The sequence below is a fragment of the Lygodium microphyllum genome, chromosome 17, assembly GCF_053477565.2.
Source record: "Lygodium microphyllum isolate KBCC chromosome 17, Lygodium_microphyllum_v1.1.10, whole genome shotgun sequence".
NCBI classification, from domain to species: Eukaryota; Viridiplantae; Streptophyta; class Polypodiopsida; order Schizaeales; family Lygodiaceae; genus Lygodium; species Lygodium microphyllum.
The window spans coordinates 92,956,974-92,979,388 of record NC_141151.1 but is presented as its reverse complement, the minus strand read 5'-3'; the positions used below and the strand labels follow the sequence as shown (position 1 = coordinate 92,979,388).

General features: G+C 42.1%; 1 protein-coding gene across 4 annotated transcripts in view; it reads right to left on the bottom strand.

The window, feature by feature from the left end:
* LOC148022144 (SPFH/Band 7/PHB domain-containing membrane-associated protein family) overlaps nucleotides 1-22,415 on the bottom strand; it is a 39,154-nt gene that overhangs the window by 8,017 nt on the left and 8,722 nt on the right. Inside the window, exons 2-5 of one of the 4 annotated variants that reach the window (XM_087697776.1) lie at nucleotides 17,330-17,447; nucleotides 17,153-17,223; nucleotides 17,001-17,060; nucleotides 16,723-16,881 (exon numbers count right to left, since the gene is read on the bottom strand). In XM_087697776.1, coding sequence (XP_087553902.1) covers nucleotides 16,723-16,881; nucleotides 17,001-17,060; nucleotides 17,153-17,223; nucleotides 17,330-17,447 — 408 coding nt within the window. The remainder of the gene's footprint in view (nucleotides 1-16,722; nucleotides 16,882-17,000; nucleotides 17,061-17,152; nucleotides 17,224-17,329; nucleotides 17,448-22,415) is intronic. The other 3 variants (XM_087697777.1, XM_087697778.1, XM_087697779.1) reach the window with 3 other exon arrangements.

The window sequence follows — 22,415 nt, the reverse complement described above, 5'->3', positions numbered from 1 at the left end:
AAAAATAGAAGAGGTTAATGTAGTCACTCATGATAATGACAATGATGGTGATGTACTTCTTGCTTCTTTTTTGGAGGATGATATGCACACTTGGATACTTGATTCAGGTGCGTCCTTTCATGTCACACCACATCATGAGTGGTTCTCTGACTACAATGGTGGTATACGTGCTGTCCTCCACTTGGGAGATAACTATGCATGTAAAATTGCAAGCATTAGCAGTGTGAAACTGGAATTTCAGCATGGCTCTGTGTTTGTTTTGCATAATGTGAGACATGAACCTCAGCTCAAGAAGAGCTTAATAAGCACAGGGCAACTAGATGATGAAGGCTATCACACCACCTTTAGTGATAACAAATGGAAAATATATAAGGACTCCTGCATTGTTGACAAGGGGTCCAAAAAGTGATACTTTGTATCCTTTGCGTGTATCTAGTGTGCTGATCATATTGTCGCTATAACTGAGCAGTCAAGTGTATCCTTTGCATGTATCTAGTGTGCGTGATCATATTGTTGCCATAATTGAGCAGCCAAGTGTTTCTTTGTGGCATAGCCAGTTGGAACACGTGTCAATCTGGAATGAAAGTGCTCTCTCGTTTGGTTTATTCACCCTCTTTGAGGTATACTGATTTTGAACAATGTGATCATTGTACTTATGGTAAACATGCTCGAACATCACACAAAAAATCTCTTTCTCTAAAGTCTTCACCCTTAGAGTTAGTACATTCAGATGTATGTCAAATACCAAGATTATCTTTAGGGGAGAAGAAGTATTTCATTACCTTTGTTGATGATGCCGCACACAAAGTATGGGTTTATCCAATCTGTTGCAAAGACGAGGCCTTGGATGAATTTACAAAATTTCTAGCACTTGCTGAAAATCAGACTAGCAAGACGTTAAAATGCCTTTGCTATGACAATGGTGGGGAATATGTGTCCAAAGCCTTTCAAGACGTTTGTGACAACAAAGGGATTAAAAGGAAGCTTATTGCCCCTCATAATCCGCCGCAAAATGATGTTGCAAAGCATATGAATAGGACCATTCAAGACAAGGTCTGTACAATGCTATAGCATGCTACTTTACCCCATGGTTTTTGGGCACAGACTGTTATGACAGCCGTACACTTGATTAATCACTCACCAAACACGTCTTTTGGGGGGGGGGGGGGGGGGGGGGGGGGGGGAGGGAAGTCCCTCAAGAAGCGTGGTCAAGCAAGCCACCTTCGGATGCACACTTGAAAGTGTTTGGCTGCAAGGCATTTGTGCACATACGCAAGGAAGAACACAGCAAACTTAAGCCAAAGCCCTGTAAATCTATTTTTCTAAAATATAGTGATGAAGGTGAGATGGGGTATAGATTATGGGATCCCGAGAAAAGAAAAGTAGTATGCAGCAATGATGTCATCTTCTGGGAAGATCGCACCACAAACAGCCCAAAAGAACAAAGGAGGTCAAAAGGATTGTATGCCGGGAGGATGTACCAATAGGACACCAAAGAATGCCCTTTAGACAGCAGCAAATACTTGATGTAAATGTCCCTGAAAATGTAGAGAATGATGCTGAAAATGATCAGCAGGATCTTGCCCATGATGTCCCACAAATTCAACAAGAACATGTGCACTTGGAACAACCTAAACCAACTATATAGCATGCTGAACCTGCAAATTAGCAAGCTGTTAATGCAAATTTGCAGACTGGACAGCCAGCAAATTTTGACCATTGGGTCCGTAGGTCAACCACAACGCAAAACAGCCAAATAGATTTGTTCCTGGAGTAAACTATGTGGCTGATTATGTCATATTAACAGATTGTGGTGAACCGTCATGCTTCCAAGAAGCAATGGATAGACAGGTAGTAAGAAATGGCAAAAAGCAATGCTATCAAAAATGGAATCTCTCATGAAGAATGGCACTTGGGATTTGGTACATTTACCAAAAGGACAAAAAGTGCTACCCTACAAATGGGTTTACAAAATGAAAGTCACTTCTGGTTCTTTGCCCAAGTATAAGGCACGCTTGGTTGCTAAAGGGTACAAGCAAGAACATGGAATTCATTTTTATGAAATCTTTTCTTCTGTAGTCAAAATGACTACTTTGCAAAACCATCTTGGGCTTGGTTGCATCTGAGGACATGGAACTCATACAGATGGATATAAAAACCACCTTCTTACATGGATCACTGCATGAGGAAATCTATATGCAACAGCCTGACGGTTTTGTTGCAAAGGGAAAAGAGCACATGGTATGTAAACTCAACAAGAGTCTATATGGGCTCAAGCAGGCACCACGAGAATGGTATCACAAATTCGATACATTCATGCAATCTCAAGGATTTCGTCGTGCTCAAGTTGATCACTGCTTATACACCAAGAACATAGCAAATGGCAGCCTTATTCTCTTGGTTCTGTATATGGATGACATACTAATTGCAGGCAAGGATATTCATGCCTTGGACTCCTTGAAGCAGAGTCTACACAATAGCTTTGATATGAAAGATCTTGGTGAGGCAAATCACATTCTTGCCATGCGTATACTCAGAGACATATCAAAGGGTCTTCTTTATCTATCACAGCAGTAGTATATTACGAAAGTTCTGCAGTGTTTCAATATGAAGAGGGGAATTCTATTAGTATACCATTACCTCCATATGTGAAACTTAGTGTAGATGACAACCCTACATCAGATAATGAAAAGGCTGAAATGGCCAAGCCTATGCTTTAGTTGTTGGTCGCTTGATGTATCCTATGATTGCTACACGTCCTGACATTGCATTTGCAGTGGGAGTGGTTAGCACATACATGGTATATCCTGGCAAAAAGCATTGGAAAGTAGTGAAGGGTATCATGAGATACCTTAAGGGCTTTGGTAAGCAGAAGTCATATGTTGTCGGTTTCACGGATGCAAACTATGCTGGTCATCCTAACTGCAGGAAGTCTACTTCAGAATATGTGTTCATATTCACAAGAAAAGCTGTCTCTTGGATATCTAGGCTGCAAAAGTGTGTTGCATTGTCTACTACAAATTTAAAATATGTGGCTGCCACAGAGGCATGCAAAGAGGCTTTATGGCTTTCACATCTAGTAAGAGAGCTTGGGATTACAAAGGTTCCTATCCTCCACTGTGACAATCAGAGTGCTATCATGCTAGCATGGAATCCTATCTTTCATGCAAAGACAAAGCACATACAGGTATCAAGGATGTACTTGATAGCAATGGCATTGAGCTTGTCAAGATACATACAGATGATAGCCATGCATATCTTCTTACGAAGGGTCTTCCAACCGAGCGGTTTGCTCATTGCCACCAGATGATGGGGGTTGGATAGTATATGTGTCTTTCAACTTTGTACATACATAGACTTAGCTGATTCTTTCCTCTACCTTCAGGCACATTGCCTTTAGGTGGGAGGTTGTTGGAAATAAAGACTCACCGTTTCTTTTTGCCGAGTTTGGGAGTGTGGGTGTGAACACACCCTTCACTTGTTATACTACACACACAAACACACACACACACACACACAAGATTTTGTACCCAACATCAAGTGTCGTGCTCACACTCTCATTCTATTGCTCTCAACTCTCTACACATTTTTTGTTTTGTTTTTTTGTTTTTTAAGCCGGGTGTCTAATCAGACTCAAAGACGGAACCCTATACTACTAGCTTATGATTTCGCTACTTCCTTCAAGACCGAGGTCCTTGGAAGATTCCGCCCATAGGGTGGAATGTGGGTAGGCACCTAGCACCCCAGTACAAGGGCCCAGGTAGTGCTGGACTCTCACCAACTAAAATCGCCAATCCCAACGGATTCCCTTAAAGGGATGCCATACCCCAAGGTTGGGCGTCAGCTCAAAGATGGTGTCCTGTCGCACCCAAGCCAACACTGCCTCTCTCGACAGCGTTCGCTTGCTTGGGCAAGGCGGTGCCATCATTGTACTCTCAACTCAGAAATCCTTACAATCAGAGGGAGTAGAAAGAGGCTAGAGCTTGATGGAGGAGGAGGTTGGAAGGGTTGAGAGGTTAAGGGAGGAGAGAGCTTGAGAGAGTACGAAGGGGTAATTTTTTATAAAAAGAAAGAGTGCTTTGGGTTTTAGGGTTGGGGGAAGAGAGAGAGAGAGAGAGAGAGAGAGAGAGATTCTGAAATTTGAATGGTGGCCCATCATCCATGGAAGAGGATGGTTGCATTGTGCTATTGTGTGTAGAAAAGAGAGTTTTTAAACTTGTTAGTTTAATCTTTAATCTTTTCTCTTGAGTCTATGTGTGAGAGGAAGAAAAGAGAGATAAGAAAGAAAGAAAAGAATAGAGAGAAAGAAAATAAAGAATAGAGAAGATTCAAGAGATAAAGAAGAAAGAAAAGAAAGAAAAAGAAGCAGTAAGAAAAAAAAGAAAAAAAGAAAGCGCTAAAAGAAACAAGGAAAAATCGTCAAAAAAAGTGACTGTTTGTTGGCCACAAGCGTACAGTCCGGACACGGCATAGTCAGCGCAGTCGGGCGGGGATCAAACTAGACAAGTCTAGATGGGACCGGGTGTGGCTGATGAGACTGGATGGGTCGGACGAGTTGACCGGTCCGTCGAACATGGACAACCCTAGTCTATGTGTAGCTGAGTAGATCTCGGCTGTGGAAAGCCAATCTTTGCCAACATCCGACCGAGCCAAACTACCTCCATAGCTATAGAACAAAGGGCACCATACTCTTACCTCTATAGAAGAAAGCGCCATTGTATGTTGCTTCGTACTATTAAAATTTGGCAATTCTGGGCACTGCCCATGTAATTTGCGTCGTATGGACACTTTAGTTAGTGTCACTTTAGTGTGTGTACCTAGTGTCTTCACATTTAAAAGTAGTGACACTAGGGACTAGAGTTAGTTAGCTTAACTCTAGTCAGTCTAGTCAGTGGGCTGGTTAGGTCAAAACTTAGGTTGTACCTTCACTCTATCTTTTCAATTCATCAAGTACACTCTACTCTCTTGCTTCACCTCACTCATTGTCACTGTCTCAGTTATCTCTCCTCCATAGCTAACTTGTTTTCTCACATTTGGTATCAAAGCAACCCCCACGCGGGTTTCAATCAGCCACCGCTGTTGATCCCACTCCACCCACGGTCCTGCCATGATCAGCTATTGGCCTTGTGGGAAAGAGAAGAAGAGGCGAGAGCTCTCGCTATTGTCCGTCACCACCAGCAACTCCATTAGAGTCTCCGTACCACCGTCGAGTGTTCGAGTGGTGCCACACCAATGCCCAGCCCACCAATTCTACTGCCCAGCTACCTTTGCTGTACCCACTCAGCCCTGTTGGCCAGCTTCGCCACTTGTCCATCAGCGCCTTACAAGAAGCGCCGCACATGCAAACACCACCGCCAACACTATAGAAGCAGCCTACCACCTGAGCCTCTTCAACTCCCTATACCTCTACTCACGTGCTGTCCTGCTACCTAATCTCCGCTTGAGCCACCACTCTGGTTGATGCTGCCTGTCCCCCACACACGCTACCTCTCTGTCTACCAATGCCTTTGTCATTTGCGCCTGTACAACCTGCTCCCCTAGCGTTGTTCTGGGGCATCTGAGTTGCCACCCACCTGCATCACAGAGCTTACATCTACTCCATCTACCTCCCATGCAATCCTTGCAACCAACGGCACTCTACAGTACTGCCACCAACTCAACCCAAGGACTTGAACACTATGTGCACATCCCAACATGTCCAAAAACTAGGGCTTTTCATTAAATTGACATCCTATGTGCATCACAGCACTCGAAGTGCCAAGATTGCATAATTTCCTCAAAATTTATGCAAGAAATTTGGGGTTTTTGTTCTTGAGGCTTTGGCACGTATCATGAGGCAGATTCCTGCTGTTGGCACGCATTCCGAGATGACATTTCTACAAAAATTCGAGCTGTAAGATATAAATTTCTTCGATTTCTTTGAAATTTTGTGAAGAAATTTGGGCCTTTTTCCTGACATGCACTCCAAGGCAGGAATGCGGATTGCAGAAAGTCCACTTCTGGATATGTGTTTACCTTCACAAGAGGAGCAATCTCTTGGATCTCTAGGCTACAAAAGTGTGTTGCATTGTCTACTACAAAGGCAGAGTATGTAGCTGCCACTAAGATATGCAAGGAGGCTTTATGGCTTTCAAGTCTGGTGGCAGAGCTTGGCATTACAAAGTTACCTGCTCTCCATTGTGACAGTCAAGAGTGCTATCATGCTAGCACGGAATCCCGTATTTCATGTGAAAACGAAGCACATACAAATGAAGTACCACTTCATTAGAGATGTACTTGACAGCAAGAGCATTGAGCTTGTCAAAGAGTGCTATCATGCTAGCACGGAATCCCGTCTTTCACATGAAGACGAAGCACATACATATGAAGTATCACTTCATTAGAGATGTACTTGACAGCAAGAGCATTGAGCTTGTCAAAGTGCACACAGATGATAATCCTGCAGACCTCCTCACGAAGGGTCTTCCAGCAGAGCGGTTTGCTCATTGCCGAAAGATGATGGGAGTTAGATAGATATATGTATTTCAAGTTTGTACATACCTAGACTTAGTTGATTCTTTTCTCCTCTTAAGGCACATTGTCTTTAGGTGGAAGGTTATTGGGAATAAAGGCCCTTGTGCCTTTTAATGTGCTCAGGTGTGAACACACCCTTAGCACATTTGTACTTTCATATATATATCTATCTAAAAACCCAAAGTGGTACACTCGTCATTGTACCCACAAATCATGCACACTCTCTATTCTGCTCTCTCTCACTCTCTATCTCACAACTGCTAACAAACACTGACTGTCTCGATCTTTGTGCCTCCTGGTCACTACACAATTAAGGATGATTGCAAGATTTCAAGGGGGAGGTCTATCATCACGGGGACATGAAATTTTGAGATGCTTTAATCTTGCTAATAACATTTGATTAAGTTATTTATCAAATGCGCAAGGTCGTTTAAACACATGTGATGCACATGACAGTCATTTCATGGTAATAGGCCAAGGAACGCGAGGATGCAATGGGTGTTAAACGCAAAAATTGTGATAAGTTATGCCATGTAGGCTTTGGGGGTCAATTGGTGTCAACTTTGACCCTAGGACAGTTGGTTAATAAGTGTCAGTGATGACACTAGGGACTAGCATTAATCAATTGATTAATGTCTGTCTAAGGGTCAACAAAGATTGGGGATTACTCCAAGTTGCAAATGGCCTAGCCAATTTAATTACTTTGAGCCCTGGAGCGCGAGGATCGAGACACGTAAAGGTTTCTCACAGCAGAGAGAGAGTGTGTGTGTGTGTGTGTGTGCAAGGTAGAGAGAAGAGTGAGCACGATTTGTGGGTACAATGACACGTGTACCTCTTTAGGTTTTTAGATAGATATATATATGAAAGTACAAATGTGCTAAGGGTGTGTTCACACCCATGCACATATAAAAGGCACGATGGCTCTTTATTCCCAACAACCTCCCACCTAAAGGCAATGTGCCTTAGGAGCAGAAAAGAATCAACTAAGTCTAGGTATGTACAAACTTGAAATACATATATCTATCCAACTTCCATCATCTGTCGGCAATGAGCAAACCGCTCTGCTAGAAGACCCTTCGTGAGAAGATCTACAAGATTATCATCTGTATGCACTTTGACAAGCTCAATGCTCTTGCTGTCAAGTACATCTCTAATGAAGTGATACTTCACTTGTATGTGCTTCGTCTTTGCATGAAAGACAGGATTCCGTGCTAGCATGATAGCGCTCTGACTATCACAATGGAGAACAGGTAACTCTGTAATGTCAAGCTCTCCCACCATAAGTGAAAGCCATAAAGCCTCCTTGCATGCCTCAGTGGTAACCACATACTCTGCCTCTATAGTAGACAATGCAATACACTTTTGTAGCCTGGAGATCCAAGAGACTCCTCCTCCTGTGAAGGTAAGCACATACCCAGAAGTGGACTTTTTGCAATCCGCATGACCAACATAGTCTGCATCCGTAAAGCCAACGACAGATGCCTTCAGCTTTCCAAAGCAGATGCACAAATCCTTTGTGCCTTTGAGGTATCTCATAATACCCTTCATTGCTTCCTAATGCTTTTTACCAGGGTTTGCAATGTATATGCTAACCACTCCCACAGCAAAGGAAATGTCAGGACGTGTAACAACCATAGCATACATCAAACTGCCAACGGCTGAAGCATATGGTATCTTGGCCATTCCAGCCTTCTCATAATCCGATGTAGAGTTGCCCTCTACACTGAGTTTCACATATAGAGGCAATGAAACCCCAATTGTTTTCTCCCCTTCCATATTAAACGCTACAAAACCTTGGAAATATACTCTTGCTGAGATAGATAGAGTAATCCTTTTGACCTATCTCTGAGTATTCGCATGCCAAGAATGTGATTTGTATCACCAAGATCCTTCATGTCAAAGCTATCATAAAGACTTTGCTTCAGTGAGTCCAAGGCATTAGTATCCCTGCCAGCAATCAACATGTCATCAACATACAGAACCAAGATAATCAGGCTACCATCTGCAGCCTTCTTGGTGTACAAGCACTAATCCACTTGACTTCTATGAAAACCTTGAGACTACATAAATGTATCAAACTTATAATACCATTCTCTTGGTACTTGTTTCAACCCATACAAACTCCTTTTGAGTTTACATGCCATCTTCTCTTTCCCTTTTTCCACAAACCCTTCAAGCTGCTGCATATATATATCTTCATGCAGATCACCATGTAATTATGTAGTCTTTACATCCATCTGTATGAGCTCCATATCTTCAACTACAACCAAGCCCAAAATGGTTTTCAATGTAGTCATCTTGACTACAGGAGAGAATATCTCATCAAAGTCAACTCCATGTTCCTACTTATACCCCTTCACAACCAATCTTGCTTTGTACTTTGGCGAGGAACCAGAAGTGACCATCTTGTAAAACCATTTGCATGGAAGCGTTTTCTGCCCTTTAGGCAACTGCACCAAGTCCCAAGTGCCATTTTTCTCAAAAGATTCCATCTCTGACAACATGGCTTTATACCATTTCTTGCTGTCATGTCTATCCATTGCTTCCTTGAAGCAAGACAGTTCACCACAGTCTATCAACATGACATAATCAGCCACATTGTTTGCACCATGAACAAATCTATTAGGTTGTCTAGTAGCCCTAGACAATCTCCTAACCCAACATGGCTTTATCTTGAAGCAAGACGGTTCACCACAGTCTATCAACATGACATAATCAGCCACATTGTTTGCACCATGAACAAATCTATTAGGTTGTCTAGTAGCCCTAGACAATCTCCTAACCCAATGATCATTGTTTGCTAGTTGTTCCTACAAATTTCCATTTTCAGCTTGCTGTCCTTGCATTTCAGCCTGCAAATCAGCATTAACAGCTTGTTATCCTGGCTGTTCCTGCACATTTAATGGTTCATCATTGTGGGCAATAGCTGACTGATCATTTCCAGTATTACTTTTTGCATTTACAGGTTCATTTACAGCAAGTATTTGCTGCTGTACAGCGAGCACATTTTGCTGTCCAAAATGTATTTCTTCTCGGAATACAACCCTACGAACCTCCTCAGTCTTTTTGGGCTATTAATGCATGCGATCTTCCCGGAAGATAACATCATTGTTGCGTACTACTTTCCTTTTCTCGAGATCCCATAATCTATACCCCATTTCACCTTCATCACCATATCCTAGGAAAATACACATAAAGGACTTTGACTCAAGTTTACTGCATTTTTCCTTACGTATGTGCACAAATACTTCGCAGCCAAACACTTTCAAGTGTGCATACGAAGGTGGCTTGCCCGACCACGCTTCTTGGGGAACTCCCCCCCCCCCCACACCAAAAGATCTGTTTGGTGACCGATTAATCAAGTGTACGACTATCATAACAGCCTCTGCTCAAAAACCATGAGGTAAAGCAGCATGAGACAGCATCGTAAGGACCTTATCTTGTATGGTCTGATTCATACGCTCTACAACTCCATTTTGGGGTGGATTATGAGGAGCAGTGAGCTCCCTCTTTATCCCTTTGCTGTCACAAAATGCCTGAAAGGCCTTAGACACATATTCTCCACCATTGTCAGAGCAAAGACACTTACTTAAGTGTCTTATCAATCTGATTTTCAACCAATGCCAAGAATTTTTTAAACTTGTCAAGCACTTCATCCTTGCTACGAATAGGGTAAACCCATACCTTCCGTGTAGCATCATCGACAAAGGTGACAAAATATTTCTTTCCCCCTAAAGATAACTTTGGCATCTAACATACATCGGAATGTACTAACTCTAGAGGAGAAGATTTCAGTAAAAGAGACTTCTTACGAGACGTCTGTGCATATTTACCATAAACACAATGATCACAATGCTCAAAATCAACATAACGAAGATAAGGCAAGTAACCCAAACGAGAAAGCACTTTCATTCCAGTTTGACTCATGTGGCCCAACCGGCCATACCACAAAGAACACTTGGCTGCTCGGTCACAGCAACAACATGATCACTCACACTAGATACATGGAGGGGATACAAGGTATCACTTTTACAACCTCTAGCAAATCCCTTACAGATCTTCCATTTCCCATCACCAAAGGTAGTATGAAATCCATCGTCATCTAGCTGCCCTATGCTAATCAAGCTCTTCTTGAGCTGAGGTACATGCCGTACATGCTGAAGTCTGAAGACAGAACCATGCTGGAACTGCAACTGCACACTGCCAATACCTGCAATGTCACATGCATAGTTGTCCCCAAGATGGACAACACCATGTCGACCCCCTGTATAGTCAAAAAACCACTCACGATAAGGGGTGATGTGAAAGGAAGCACCTAAATCTAGAATCCAAGTATGTATGTCATCATCCGTATATGCAAGTAAAGCATAGGTACTAAAGTGTGAAGAGACAAAGAGAACGTCATTCCCACTGTCACTGTCATAAGTGAATATATTCACCTCTTCAATTTTGACACTGCTCTTCTTAGGCTGACTCTCTTTCTTCTCTTCCTTGCTATCATCTGACTTATTGCCCTTTCCTTTCTTTTTTTCCCATTTGTAGCACTCACATTTAAAGTGACCCTTCTTACCACAATGATGGCATTCAACATCCTTACCACGTGATTTACTGCCTCCCTTGCTATTAAAACTGCCTTTCTGTTGTGATTTGTCTCTAGTATGCAAAGCACTGGAAGACTTATTGGATGCATTGTTTTGCCGATTCATTTCTTCCATGAGTAGAGCACTCTCTACATCAAGATACAAAAGGATCGCATTAGAATTGGTCACAACAGTCCTGAATGTATCCCAACTCTCTAGCAGAGTGCAAAGCAAGAATGTAGCCTTAAATTCTTCATCAATCATGAACTTCAAGGCAACCAGCTGGCTGAAAATGGAGTTCAACTCACTCGAGTGAGTAGACATAGTTGTACCCTCTTTCATATGCAAATCCATAAGCTTTTTCAGCCAATAAACTTTGCTTGCGGCACTCTTCTGTGCATACAGTTCTTCCAGTCGAGTCCAAATAGCATAGGCAGAATCCAAACCTTCAATGTTAAACAACAAGGCATCAAAGATCGATAGCTCAACGGTTAAGCATGCAAGCTCATTTAACTCATCCCAATCTTCATGTTCCATGTCTATGGGCATCAAAGATCAATAGCTCAACGGTTGAGTGTGCAAGCTCATTTAACTCATCCCAATCTTCCTGTTCCATGTCTGTGGGCTTTGCCCCTTTGGTCTTAATCGGCTTTGCCTGCTTCTTCTACAACAGGATATTATAGCACTGTTTTGCTAAACTGCAAAGTTATGTGCTCCTTCAAGCTTCTTAATGTGCATGAGATTACTGTTGTCACTACTGCCAGCCGTGATTTTCAGCCCAAATGTGACCGAAAATTCAACAAATGCAAGCCCAACCTGCGCACAAGTGACCAAGGTACAAACAAGTACCAACCAGCGATAAATAACCATGTCCTGCCTCATCGCCCTGTGCCATGATGCCCTATCGTACCCAGCTACTGTTGTCGTCTACTCGCCAACAGTGAGCCTGATCCGTTGTGCAGTCACACTTGACTTGCCTTGTCGCCTGCTCCTCAACAGCGTTATGCCTGCACAAGGTGTTAACACAACTACCGCTTGTTGGTCCAATGATGACGACTGTGCTATCAGTAGTGATTGCCGGTCATCACGACTGCATACTTGTGTGAACCATTGGCTCACTCTTGACGTCTCAAGAAGCGTGCACTCCTTGCCTGCTCTGATACCAGTTTGTTGAGCCCGAGAGCACGAGAATCGAGACATGTAATGGTTTCTCACAAGAGAGAGAGAGAAAGAGAGAGAGAAAGAGAGTGCAAAGTAGAGAGGAGAGTGAGCACGACTTGTGGGTACAATGACGAGTGTACCTCTTCAGGTTTTTAGATAGATATATATATAAAAGTACAAATGTGCTAAGGGTGTGTTCACACTCATGCACATGTAAAGGCACAATGGCCCTTTATTCCCAACAACTTGTGGATTATTTAATTCTGAAAATTAATTAAATGGCTGGATAATGCTGAAAAATGGGTTTAGAAGGCTACCAGTTGGCAAAAATCCCCATGCAAACTGAGAAAACGTTTTTGGGGGCTAGGGCTTAGCCATTCAGTCAATTTATAGCTTGGGAGGGGGAGAGAGAGAGCTGTTGGTCCATTTCCCAACAAAGAACCACAATTTGCTGCAAAAGGCAGCCATCTGGGGGCCTCAACAAGCATGTGACAGCAAGGAGTCGCCTTCCAAGGGCTCGCAACAGCATTGTTGATTAGGTGATAGCCTTTTGGAGGTGCATGGCAATAGGTAACTGCATTAAATGTAGGTTGGAGTAGGCAGCAAGTAAAATTTAGGGTTTTCTCATTAAGAAAATCTCATTTCTCTCTCACCTTGGCTTTCTCTCACCTTCTCCAACCCATTCTCATGATATCTCAGCATTTCTCAACCATTTTGAGCACATCTCAATCGAATTTGGTGGACAACAAAGAGATCTCTAGTATAAACCCTAAATTTCTGTAGAAATTAGGATTTAGCAACCACCTTGGGACCCATGCCAATAGGAGAAGGCATCGTACACTGAGATCAACAACTGGAATTTGTGGAATTGATTGGGATTTCAAATGCTACGCCATCCATTGCAAATTGGAGTAACATTTGGCCAATTGGTGGTTTAATTTGAGCAATTTCTGGGTGAAAATCAAAGGACAATTGGCCCAATTGCTTGGTAATTGTATGTACAACAAGGGGCTTTTGGATTAGCAAAAAAGATTGCGGAATCTCAACTTATACTCAATCCATTAGCAATTAAAGTTAAAGAAATACCGAAAGGAAGGTCAGTTTTGGAGCCAACCGAGTGTCTATTGTCCAAGATTATTAAGGTAAATTGCACATTTCAATTTATGTTTATTTCCTGATTGCTGTAATTAAGTGCTTAAACAAGGAATTACCACTCTTTCTAAGAAGGAAGGCTAGTTTCAACTACCCACCATTCAGCTTCGTCCTTTTGGTGCAAGTTCACTCCTCTGCTACGTTTAGACTCTCCATTAGCCAAGCAGCAAGTGGCAGCCCTCCCTCGTCATCAGGTGTTAGCCCTGCAGTCTGCATTCAGGCTTTTCTCCCCCAGGTGGTAGTTGGTGACCATCATCTACCTGTTGGTATCCATCTTCTCCCTACTAGCAACCATCCTACAGCTGTGTTGCAACTTCTTGCTACCGCCTACTGCTCCAAGCATCATCCCTGTTGTTGCCTCTATCTTCTGACTACTTGGTGATCAATGTTTGGTGTCTTTTTCAGGTCTTCCGCACTCCAATTGGTGGTCACAACACTTGGGATCCATCTTCAGTGGCCGTCACTCTTCAACACTCCATTGTGTGCCCTTGGGTATTCTATACACTCTCACATTCATTTACAACATTCATTCACTTCAAAGTTCCTTCTCTCTATGTTTGAGTTTGAGTTTTGCATTTGTGTTTTGCGTTTAGGGTTTGAGCTTTGCATATCGCTCTCTGAGCCTTTGTGTTTCAATATTGGTCATACATGATGTGTTTCCTCAATGCAAACGCTAGCATATCTTCACAATTAGATGGCACATGGCATTTTTATTTCCCAATACAAGTACATCTTCGAGTTACATTCGAAGTTTGGCATGGCCAAGTGTTGGCCTATTTCTTGCCCCATGGACCTCAAGTCCAAGGTATTGGCAATAGGTGATCCCCTTCCCAATGCTACCCGCTAAAGGTGCCTTATTGGCCCTTTGATCTAGCTAATCCACACTTGATCAGGCATCTCTTTTGTGGTGGATTGCTGTCTTCTTTTTTTGAAGACCCCTACACAAGCTCACTAGATAGCCACTTTGCATGTTCTGCACTATCTACAAGGAACTCTACCCTACAGAATCTTATATGGAGAGAGGACCACTCTTTCTAGATGGAGTGACTCTGATTGGGCAAGTGATATGGATTCAAGGTGATCCACTATAGGTTTTGCTTTCACCCTTGGTTCGGGAGCTATCTCATGGAGCAATAAGCAACAGCCTACTGTGGTGCTTTCTTCTCTAAAGGAAGAGTATTGCACTCTTTGTTTGACTACTATGGAGGCAGTATGGCTCCGTCGAATGTTGGCGAAGATTGGTTTTCCCCAAACACAACTACACTGACAGTACCCGCCACTACACACTCCAGGTGGCAGGCGCCTGTCACAGTCACTTATTCTTTATTCTTTTAGTGACAGTTTGAATAAAGGAAGGCCACACATTGTGGTTGTTGGAGTTCCCATTTCCTTTCTCTCTCTTTCTTGCTCTTGCTCTCTCGTCATAGCTCTCGCGTGCAAGCTTCAATCCTTCTCACCTTTCAACTGGTATCAAAAGAGGTCCTTCACGAGCACTTCCCGGCCTTCCTCAGCATCTACATGATTTCTTACCCTTTAGGATGATGCATAGTTCATGTCTTGGTTCCCTCCGATACTTATGAGCTAACTCTTTGACTTGGGTCCCTTTCCTTGTGAGTTGACACCTACTTGTGTCAAATCTTGGTAGTGCAGGCACACTTTGCTCTGTTGATTGGGGAGTGTGCCTACTCACTGGCAGATATTTCATGACATGTTCAAATGTTGGATTCATGCTTATCGACTGTCATATGCTTATGTTATGCCCACATGATGCTGGTTATGGTCTTGGTAGTATATGATTGACTTGGGATCCGCTTCTGGCATAGTTAGCTCTCATTTACTAAAATCTATCATTTATTAGAGCAAGCTGAAATCTGCAGATTTTGAGCACTTCTCTGAGGGTAATCCTTACTATTTTATGTTATCTTGGTCATATTTGGATGGTACCAACTATGGGTATTGGAAGTTCCAAATATGACAGCTATAGAAGTTGTAGATTAAACCCTTGCGTTTCAGGGGTGTTAAACCTGAGCATATGGATGATGATGTTTGGATGGAAGTTGATGAGCTATGCAAGTCTACCATTATTTTGCCACTCTCAGAAGAGGTCCATCATAATGTTGTTGAAGATGAAAATCAGAGTGCATGGGATTTATGGGAGAAGATTCAGGAGCTCTATGCGCAGAAGAGTCCTACGTTACAGATGTATTGGCTGAAGCAGTTAATGGATCTTCTCATGAAGGAGGGGACCTCCCTTTCATCTCATTTCAGTTAGTTTCATGCTATCATGAAGAGCCTGTTGTCATAGGGTATTGAGTTCAAAGACAACTTGCACCCATTGTTTCTGCTTGGCACCTTGCTTGAATCATGGGATGTCTTTTGTATTGCCATATGCACGAATAAGCTTGATGGGCTGAAAATCAAAGATGTTGAGAGTGCTTTATTGACTGAGGAAATCAATAGGAGAAACAATGATGCTTCCCACTCTTCACATGCATTGACCATTAGAGGTGGCAGACATGGCAGGCATGATAATGATCATAAGGGCAAGGACTCTAAGAAGTCCAAGTCCAAGTCACGTTGTTTTTTCAGCAGGTCAGCCAGATTTTGTGCCATTTATGGCAGGTTGACCAGATTTGGAGATCTACAGCTATTTATAGCCGTCCACTCCTCACTTTGGCACCCATCTTCTGCAGGTTACTCCTCCAACTCCGCATACTCCTCCATCTTCGTTGCTGCTGCTGCCATCATCATTCTCGGCCTGATCTGGTGCCCTCACTAACGCTTCTGGCTGTGTGCAGAGATTGATCAGTCCACACTGTTGTATTCAGCATTCATTTTCAGTCAGTGAAGATATCTTTCTTTCTTCTTCTTCCTGCTATCTCTTTCTCTCTCCATGTTTGTGTCCTTCTTCCATTTCCAATGTCATTTGCTGGTCATTCATTTGTCTCAAAGAGAGGAAGCAACCTTGCACTACCAAAAATTTCCCCAAGTAAAACTCCTATAATAGATTGCTGAATAAATTTCATTTGTGTAAATGGAAACTTGGTTTTCTAGATGTATCACAAGTTTCCAATCCACCAATTTTGAGGAATGTTCATGTGACAACTAAGTGGTATGAGCTTCTATCCAAGGAGGTAAAATCAGCATCCTATAGACATCGCTTGCAATAAAGTGCCACTATAGAGAAATTTCCTGTTGGAGACTATGTATCAATCAATCAATCTATTCTCTCATTTAAACAATGAACCGCAAACACCCAGTCCCCCCAAACACACAAAAATACCAAAATGCCTGAACTCATGGAATTACAACATACCTGATCAAATTTGTCAATGTAGACCTCTTGCAAACTATGAGCACTGCAAAATTGGTTGATCTCATGATGAATTTTGTCATAAATCCACGTCTTATCATAGTGCACTCCATAGTTTAAAATTGTTTCATACACAAACTCCTTGTTCAACCGATTTACAACCTGAAAGCCATGTATTAAGTTTATGTGCATTCTTGAAATTTTTGGAATTGCTTCACACCTTTGGTAAATTATACCCAAAAAGTAGACCACATTCTTGCATGCAGTAATTGCTTTCCTACCTCAATTTTATCAAATTCAATCATCACACCGCCTTTGGTGCCACAAGGAATATGTTTCACCTAAAATGAAGTGACACAATTAGTATGTCCATGTGCAATATTATCACAGAAGTGTGTTAAGAGCTGAACTGAGAACCGAAATACATTCGCACCACCTCATCTGTTTGAATTGTGACTTGTATCGGTTCATATCTCGTTATGTAAGGTATCATCAAATGAAAGCCTGTGACATGATACAAAAGTTTTGAAAGGTTTGAAATTCTGTGTATCAATTAAATCACTCCATTACAAGTCAAATATATCACGTTCACACTTCAAGACATACACACCAGGTCCAGATATTGTTTTCAATAGTGCACCTCCCCTCCAATAAACACCAACATGGCCCTCTGGAATTTGATGCAGAATATTCAGCCCTGAGCTAGCCAACACAACAGGTACAAGTACCTGCAATACCATAGAGATCATCAAAAATTTCAGGTGCTAAGTCTACCTAAAGCTACAGATACTAAGAAAAGAAAAAAGGCCAAAGGTTTGATTGATCTATTCTGCTGAGTATCAAAAGAATTGAGAAAACCTAGTTGCACTGCAAAAAGACTCAACAATTGTAAACCTAGTTCTATTTGGAACGAAGAGGGCCAATTCTTGTATGCTAAGTGTATCTTAACACACGTAAAGGTGGATATAAGAAGAATTGGGTACATCTTCTTGCAACTTTCCTTCTTTAAGTTTTGTTGCTTCTAGTCAGTTCTTCATTTCCATCTTCATCATCATTTCAATTTCAATCACTCAATTCACCACCATCCTTGCAAATCCCATCCATCACACCCTTTTCTCCCATTGCATCCTCATCAACATTCACACCTTCATTCACTTCACCTTTCACTATTCCACTTATTTCACTACACACCGCACTAGGGGGAATCTTTAAACATCAGCACTTCACTTCCTTATAGGCCCTTAGCTTTTGCTTACTCGGGTGGTGAAGGTGCACTAATGGAACTGAACACTTGGGGGATTTTTTTCACATGGGTTACCTACCCATGCATTCCCCCTCTTGAGTGTTGACCACTTGGTGCCCCAAGTTGCCAACATGGCAATGCCTAGTGGCCCATTTTGTTATATTCATGGATCAGCCAACAGTTGAGCAAGGATTTTAGGTTCCAGTGCCTCATCCCATGGCACCTTATGGAAACCTATATCCTGTTCTAGCCTATCCATCCTTCCCCTCTTACCCTTCTTTCCCGAACTAAGAATGCATACACTAACAAGAGTCGCTTTAACAGATCTAACTACACTTCATCAAATCTAATGATGCATGTCTTAGACTCACAAAACCTATGAGACTAAGTGTAAGGTTTGAAACCCAAACCAAACCCTCACTTTGCTCCACCAAAGGTTGTCCGCTCTTGGAAAGCACGCAATGCTTCAGCCATAGTTTAGTTAATGCAAGAATTATTACTAGAATTCCACTCACAACTTCAGCACTTTGACCTTGCAGCTAAGTGGTGGGAAGACTTGAGTGACTGCTATGTAGCTCAAGATTGGACCCATCGTATCAATCTTGACCATGAGCTCCAAGCTCTCAAACCGAGATGACTTGCAAGTCAAATTAGTGGAATAATTGCGTTGACTCGATAAGTTTGTCACTACTAAGACTCCTAAGTCCCTTGATGACCAAGTCACGTTGTTCTTGAACAAGCTTCTCAAGAAATAGTTCAATTTTGTTCAGCAAGTTCTCACCGCTAGTTATGCCTACCTTTCAAGAGTTTGAGTGTCAGCTATTGCATAATACTCAATTGTTTGACCAATTCTATAAAACAAGCGCTCTTTCACCTACAAAGGGAGCTCTTGTTACCACTTCCTAGGAGAGGCAACTAGGGAAATGTAAGAAAGCACAAAACCAAAACCAAAATCAAAACCAAAATACTGAGTCACAAGGGAACACCTAGTCACAACTTAAACCTAGATGGCGAAATGTAACCAAGAAAAACAGAGACTACCAAAACTGTCAAAGCTAGGCCATTTTGATGATGAGTGTCACTCAAAGGTTTAAGGCATACAACCCAAACACATTCAAAATCGGACCCCTATCCCTCAGTCTCAAGACAACCCCCAATAGAGGATGCATGTGTTAGCCTACCATTTTATTTTGTCAATCTAACATCTCTTGGTTGTAAGCTCCATCAAAGTCTGAAAGAGAAATTGGAGCTCTAACTACCTTTTCCACTCAATTTTGTGTACATTTCTTTCTCAATCAATGTAATGTGTGTTCATATCACATGGGCAGCACCAGTTTTCCTTGCTTTGTTAGAGACTATGAAGTCTTAGATGATTGCGACCTGCCCACCAGCATATGCCATGTCAACATTTTCATTGGCAAACTAGATTGGTCAGCCAGCTCAGGAGCTGGCCAACTGCAAATTTTTGTGGCTGTTTGCTGGTCTGCCAAATTTGGGGGCAGTTGTTGGCTATACATAGCCCACACTTGTCATGAGACAAAGTATCTTCTTTTGTATTTTGCAAGTTGCACACTCCATCTCCAGTGCTGCCATCATCGTCAGCTTGATCTAGAACCCTCACTAACCCTTGTGTACAGGGACTGATCAGTCCATCATTAAATTCAGCTTTCTTTCCAGATTCAATGTAGATTTCTCTTCCATTCCTACTATTTTTCTCTTCTCCTTTTCTTTCCATGTTCATGTTCCTCTTCTGTTGCACGCTCACATGGTATCATTGCCCAAGTGAGGACATGTAGAGGTTGCCTTTTGAGAAGACCATCCTATTGCTGAAAACGCAAATTTGCAGCCTGCTGTTTTCTGCAAAAAACACAGATTTTCTGCATTCTACATGTGATTTCAACAAAGGCAAGACATCTACAACTTATTTCTTGCAAGTATAGTTGATTATTCACAGTGTTCATGCTCTTCTACAGCAAAATGCAACAAATTTTACTGTGTTTACAGGTCTGGAGACGTGGAATTCCACCACTTCCAAGGTCTTGATGACTCAAATGAGGAGTCTATTCATACTCCCTCTAATAGGTTGGCATGATCATCGTGAAGATGGAAGGCCAGAATCCTGTTCTGCACAAGAACCCTCACTTGAGAGGTCACAAAAATCAGAGTAGCCCTCTCCTCCCTCTCTTCAAGTCTCCCATAGGGCCCATCCTTCTAGCGTTAGAAGGCCTACAATAGCACCTTCTACACAAGTGCTCGTTCTTCCTTCTCTACCCAAAGAAGATTGTTTGGAAGGATAAAACTATTCACTTTGGTCCTACAAAGTGGAGTGCATTCTTGATACATTTGATTTTGGGCTTTTGTCACTACCCTATATTGAGCTAAAAATGCATTTCAAACTGATTAGCTCTTTAAAACAGCCCCAAAACATGTAAATTACCAAAAGTTTCATTAAACGGTATGCAGTCCTAAAGAGTTTCTGTGTCCCATAAGCAAAACCCTAATTTGAGAGAATCCGTCTACATCTATAAATAGACAAGCTGCCTCCCATTCAATCCATCCTTGTCTTGCAAGTTTCGGCTATTAGCTCTCTTCCACTAGTTGTCAAGCCCCATTAACTACTGCTACATGGTCTCCAACTATCACCCAGCCTCCCATTATTGCCGATGATCAGCTATCATCATCTTTGAATGGTTACATTGCTGCATTTACCAATTTCAGCCCCAAAGACTGCTGCATACTAGGTTCCAAACTGTTGCCCTTCCATTTCTAGCATCAGCATGATTTTTGTTTGCATCTACACTAGGTCGTTTTTGTGTTTTCAACACTTCTTTTCATCAACCTCTACCGATTGGTAGTTATTGCACTCAAGATCCATCTCCTGTGGACAATACACCTTGACACCTCCCTCAACCTGCTCCCATGAAAGCTGGAGTTAGTTTAACTCTAGAAGTAGTTAATAAGCTGTAGTTAGTTTAACTCTAGAAGTAGTTAAACTAACTGGAGTTAATAAGCAGTGTCACTACTTCTAGAGTTAGTTTAACTCCAGTTGAGTTAAGGATAGGTCTAACTTACTTAAGACCTATTGTACTTTCATTCTATCATTCTAATATGTGCATGCATCTTTTGAGTGTGGAACTACTGCCCACTCTTGCTCACTATCTTATGTTCCCTCTCTCTTCCTCCATTTCCAACAATTGGTATCAAAGCTAGACACGTGAGTTCCATCTCACCACAACTCAACCAGTGCTACCCATGCAAACTCCACTCAGTCAACAAAGGAAAAGGAGCTATTGTTTTGGAGGGAGGAGCTGTTGAGCTAACATAAGCATTACATGCTAAATTAGACACTTAAACGGCCTCAAAAATGCTTAATTAATAAAAACCCTAAAATGGTATGAGGTTCGAGAGAGTTTTAAAACAATGTGCAATGAGAGATCCTGAAACTATCAACAGATTAGCTACACTCCAATCTCATTTTTGCACATTTCCAAGCCCTCTAGTTTTATTGCCTACACCCTATTTACGAAGAACATCTCAACTGAAGTTGCCTATTGCTATCTACATCCATCAAGTGTCTATTTCTAGCCTCCATCACATAGTGTATATCGATTTCTGATATATTTGCTAATCAACCACATCGTCTACAATTGGTGATCTACTAAACTACTACATTTGTGATTTGCGGCCGTTATTCGGACTACCACATCATCATACCTGCGTTTTTACTACCGTCAACCTACCACGTCATCATACATGCGTTTTTACTACCGCCAGCTTGCCACATCATCATCAGCTTGATGCATTTGCAATTTTCTCTCTCCTTTGCCTATCGAATCCGATACTAGACATTGTTTGCTACTATCCAACATTTGGAGGTTGCCTTGTTACGTTTTAGGATCCGTTCAGAGTATGACAATTTCTCGCTCAACACCTATGCCTCAATCTTCGAGATGTTAAGCTAAAAATGCATTAGCTTCACTTAAACAGCCCCAAAACATGCTTAATTAAGAAAGAAACCTTGTTTATTTAAAAAGAAATACGTTCACCCACGGACCGCTTATTGTTCAAGCGTTCCAAGCGAGCACTAATGGCTACCTCTCACATAGTCGATGCACTGTCCCTCTCTGTGAGTGTAGTGAGCTTACCTTGATGCTCGATTGAGTTGCTTCCTCTCTTAAGAACTCCGATAACTCCACGATTCTTGATGCAAGCTCAAGCATCCTCAAGCCTCCACCTCCAAGCTCCATCCTCCATAGCCACGCAAGAAACAAAAGAAGAGAGGAGAGAGTCTTTGCATCTCATAAGCACAAACCCACTTGGAAGGGCCCAAACTTTCTATAAATAGGTATGTTGCCCTCCATTCAGTCTTAATCTTGTTTCGGCAAATTTCAGGTATTTCAACTTGCTGCCCATACCCTGAACACAAAGGACATCGTGGTCCAAGGCTGGCCAT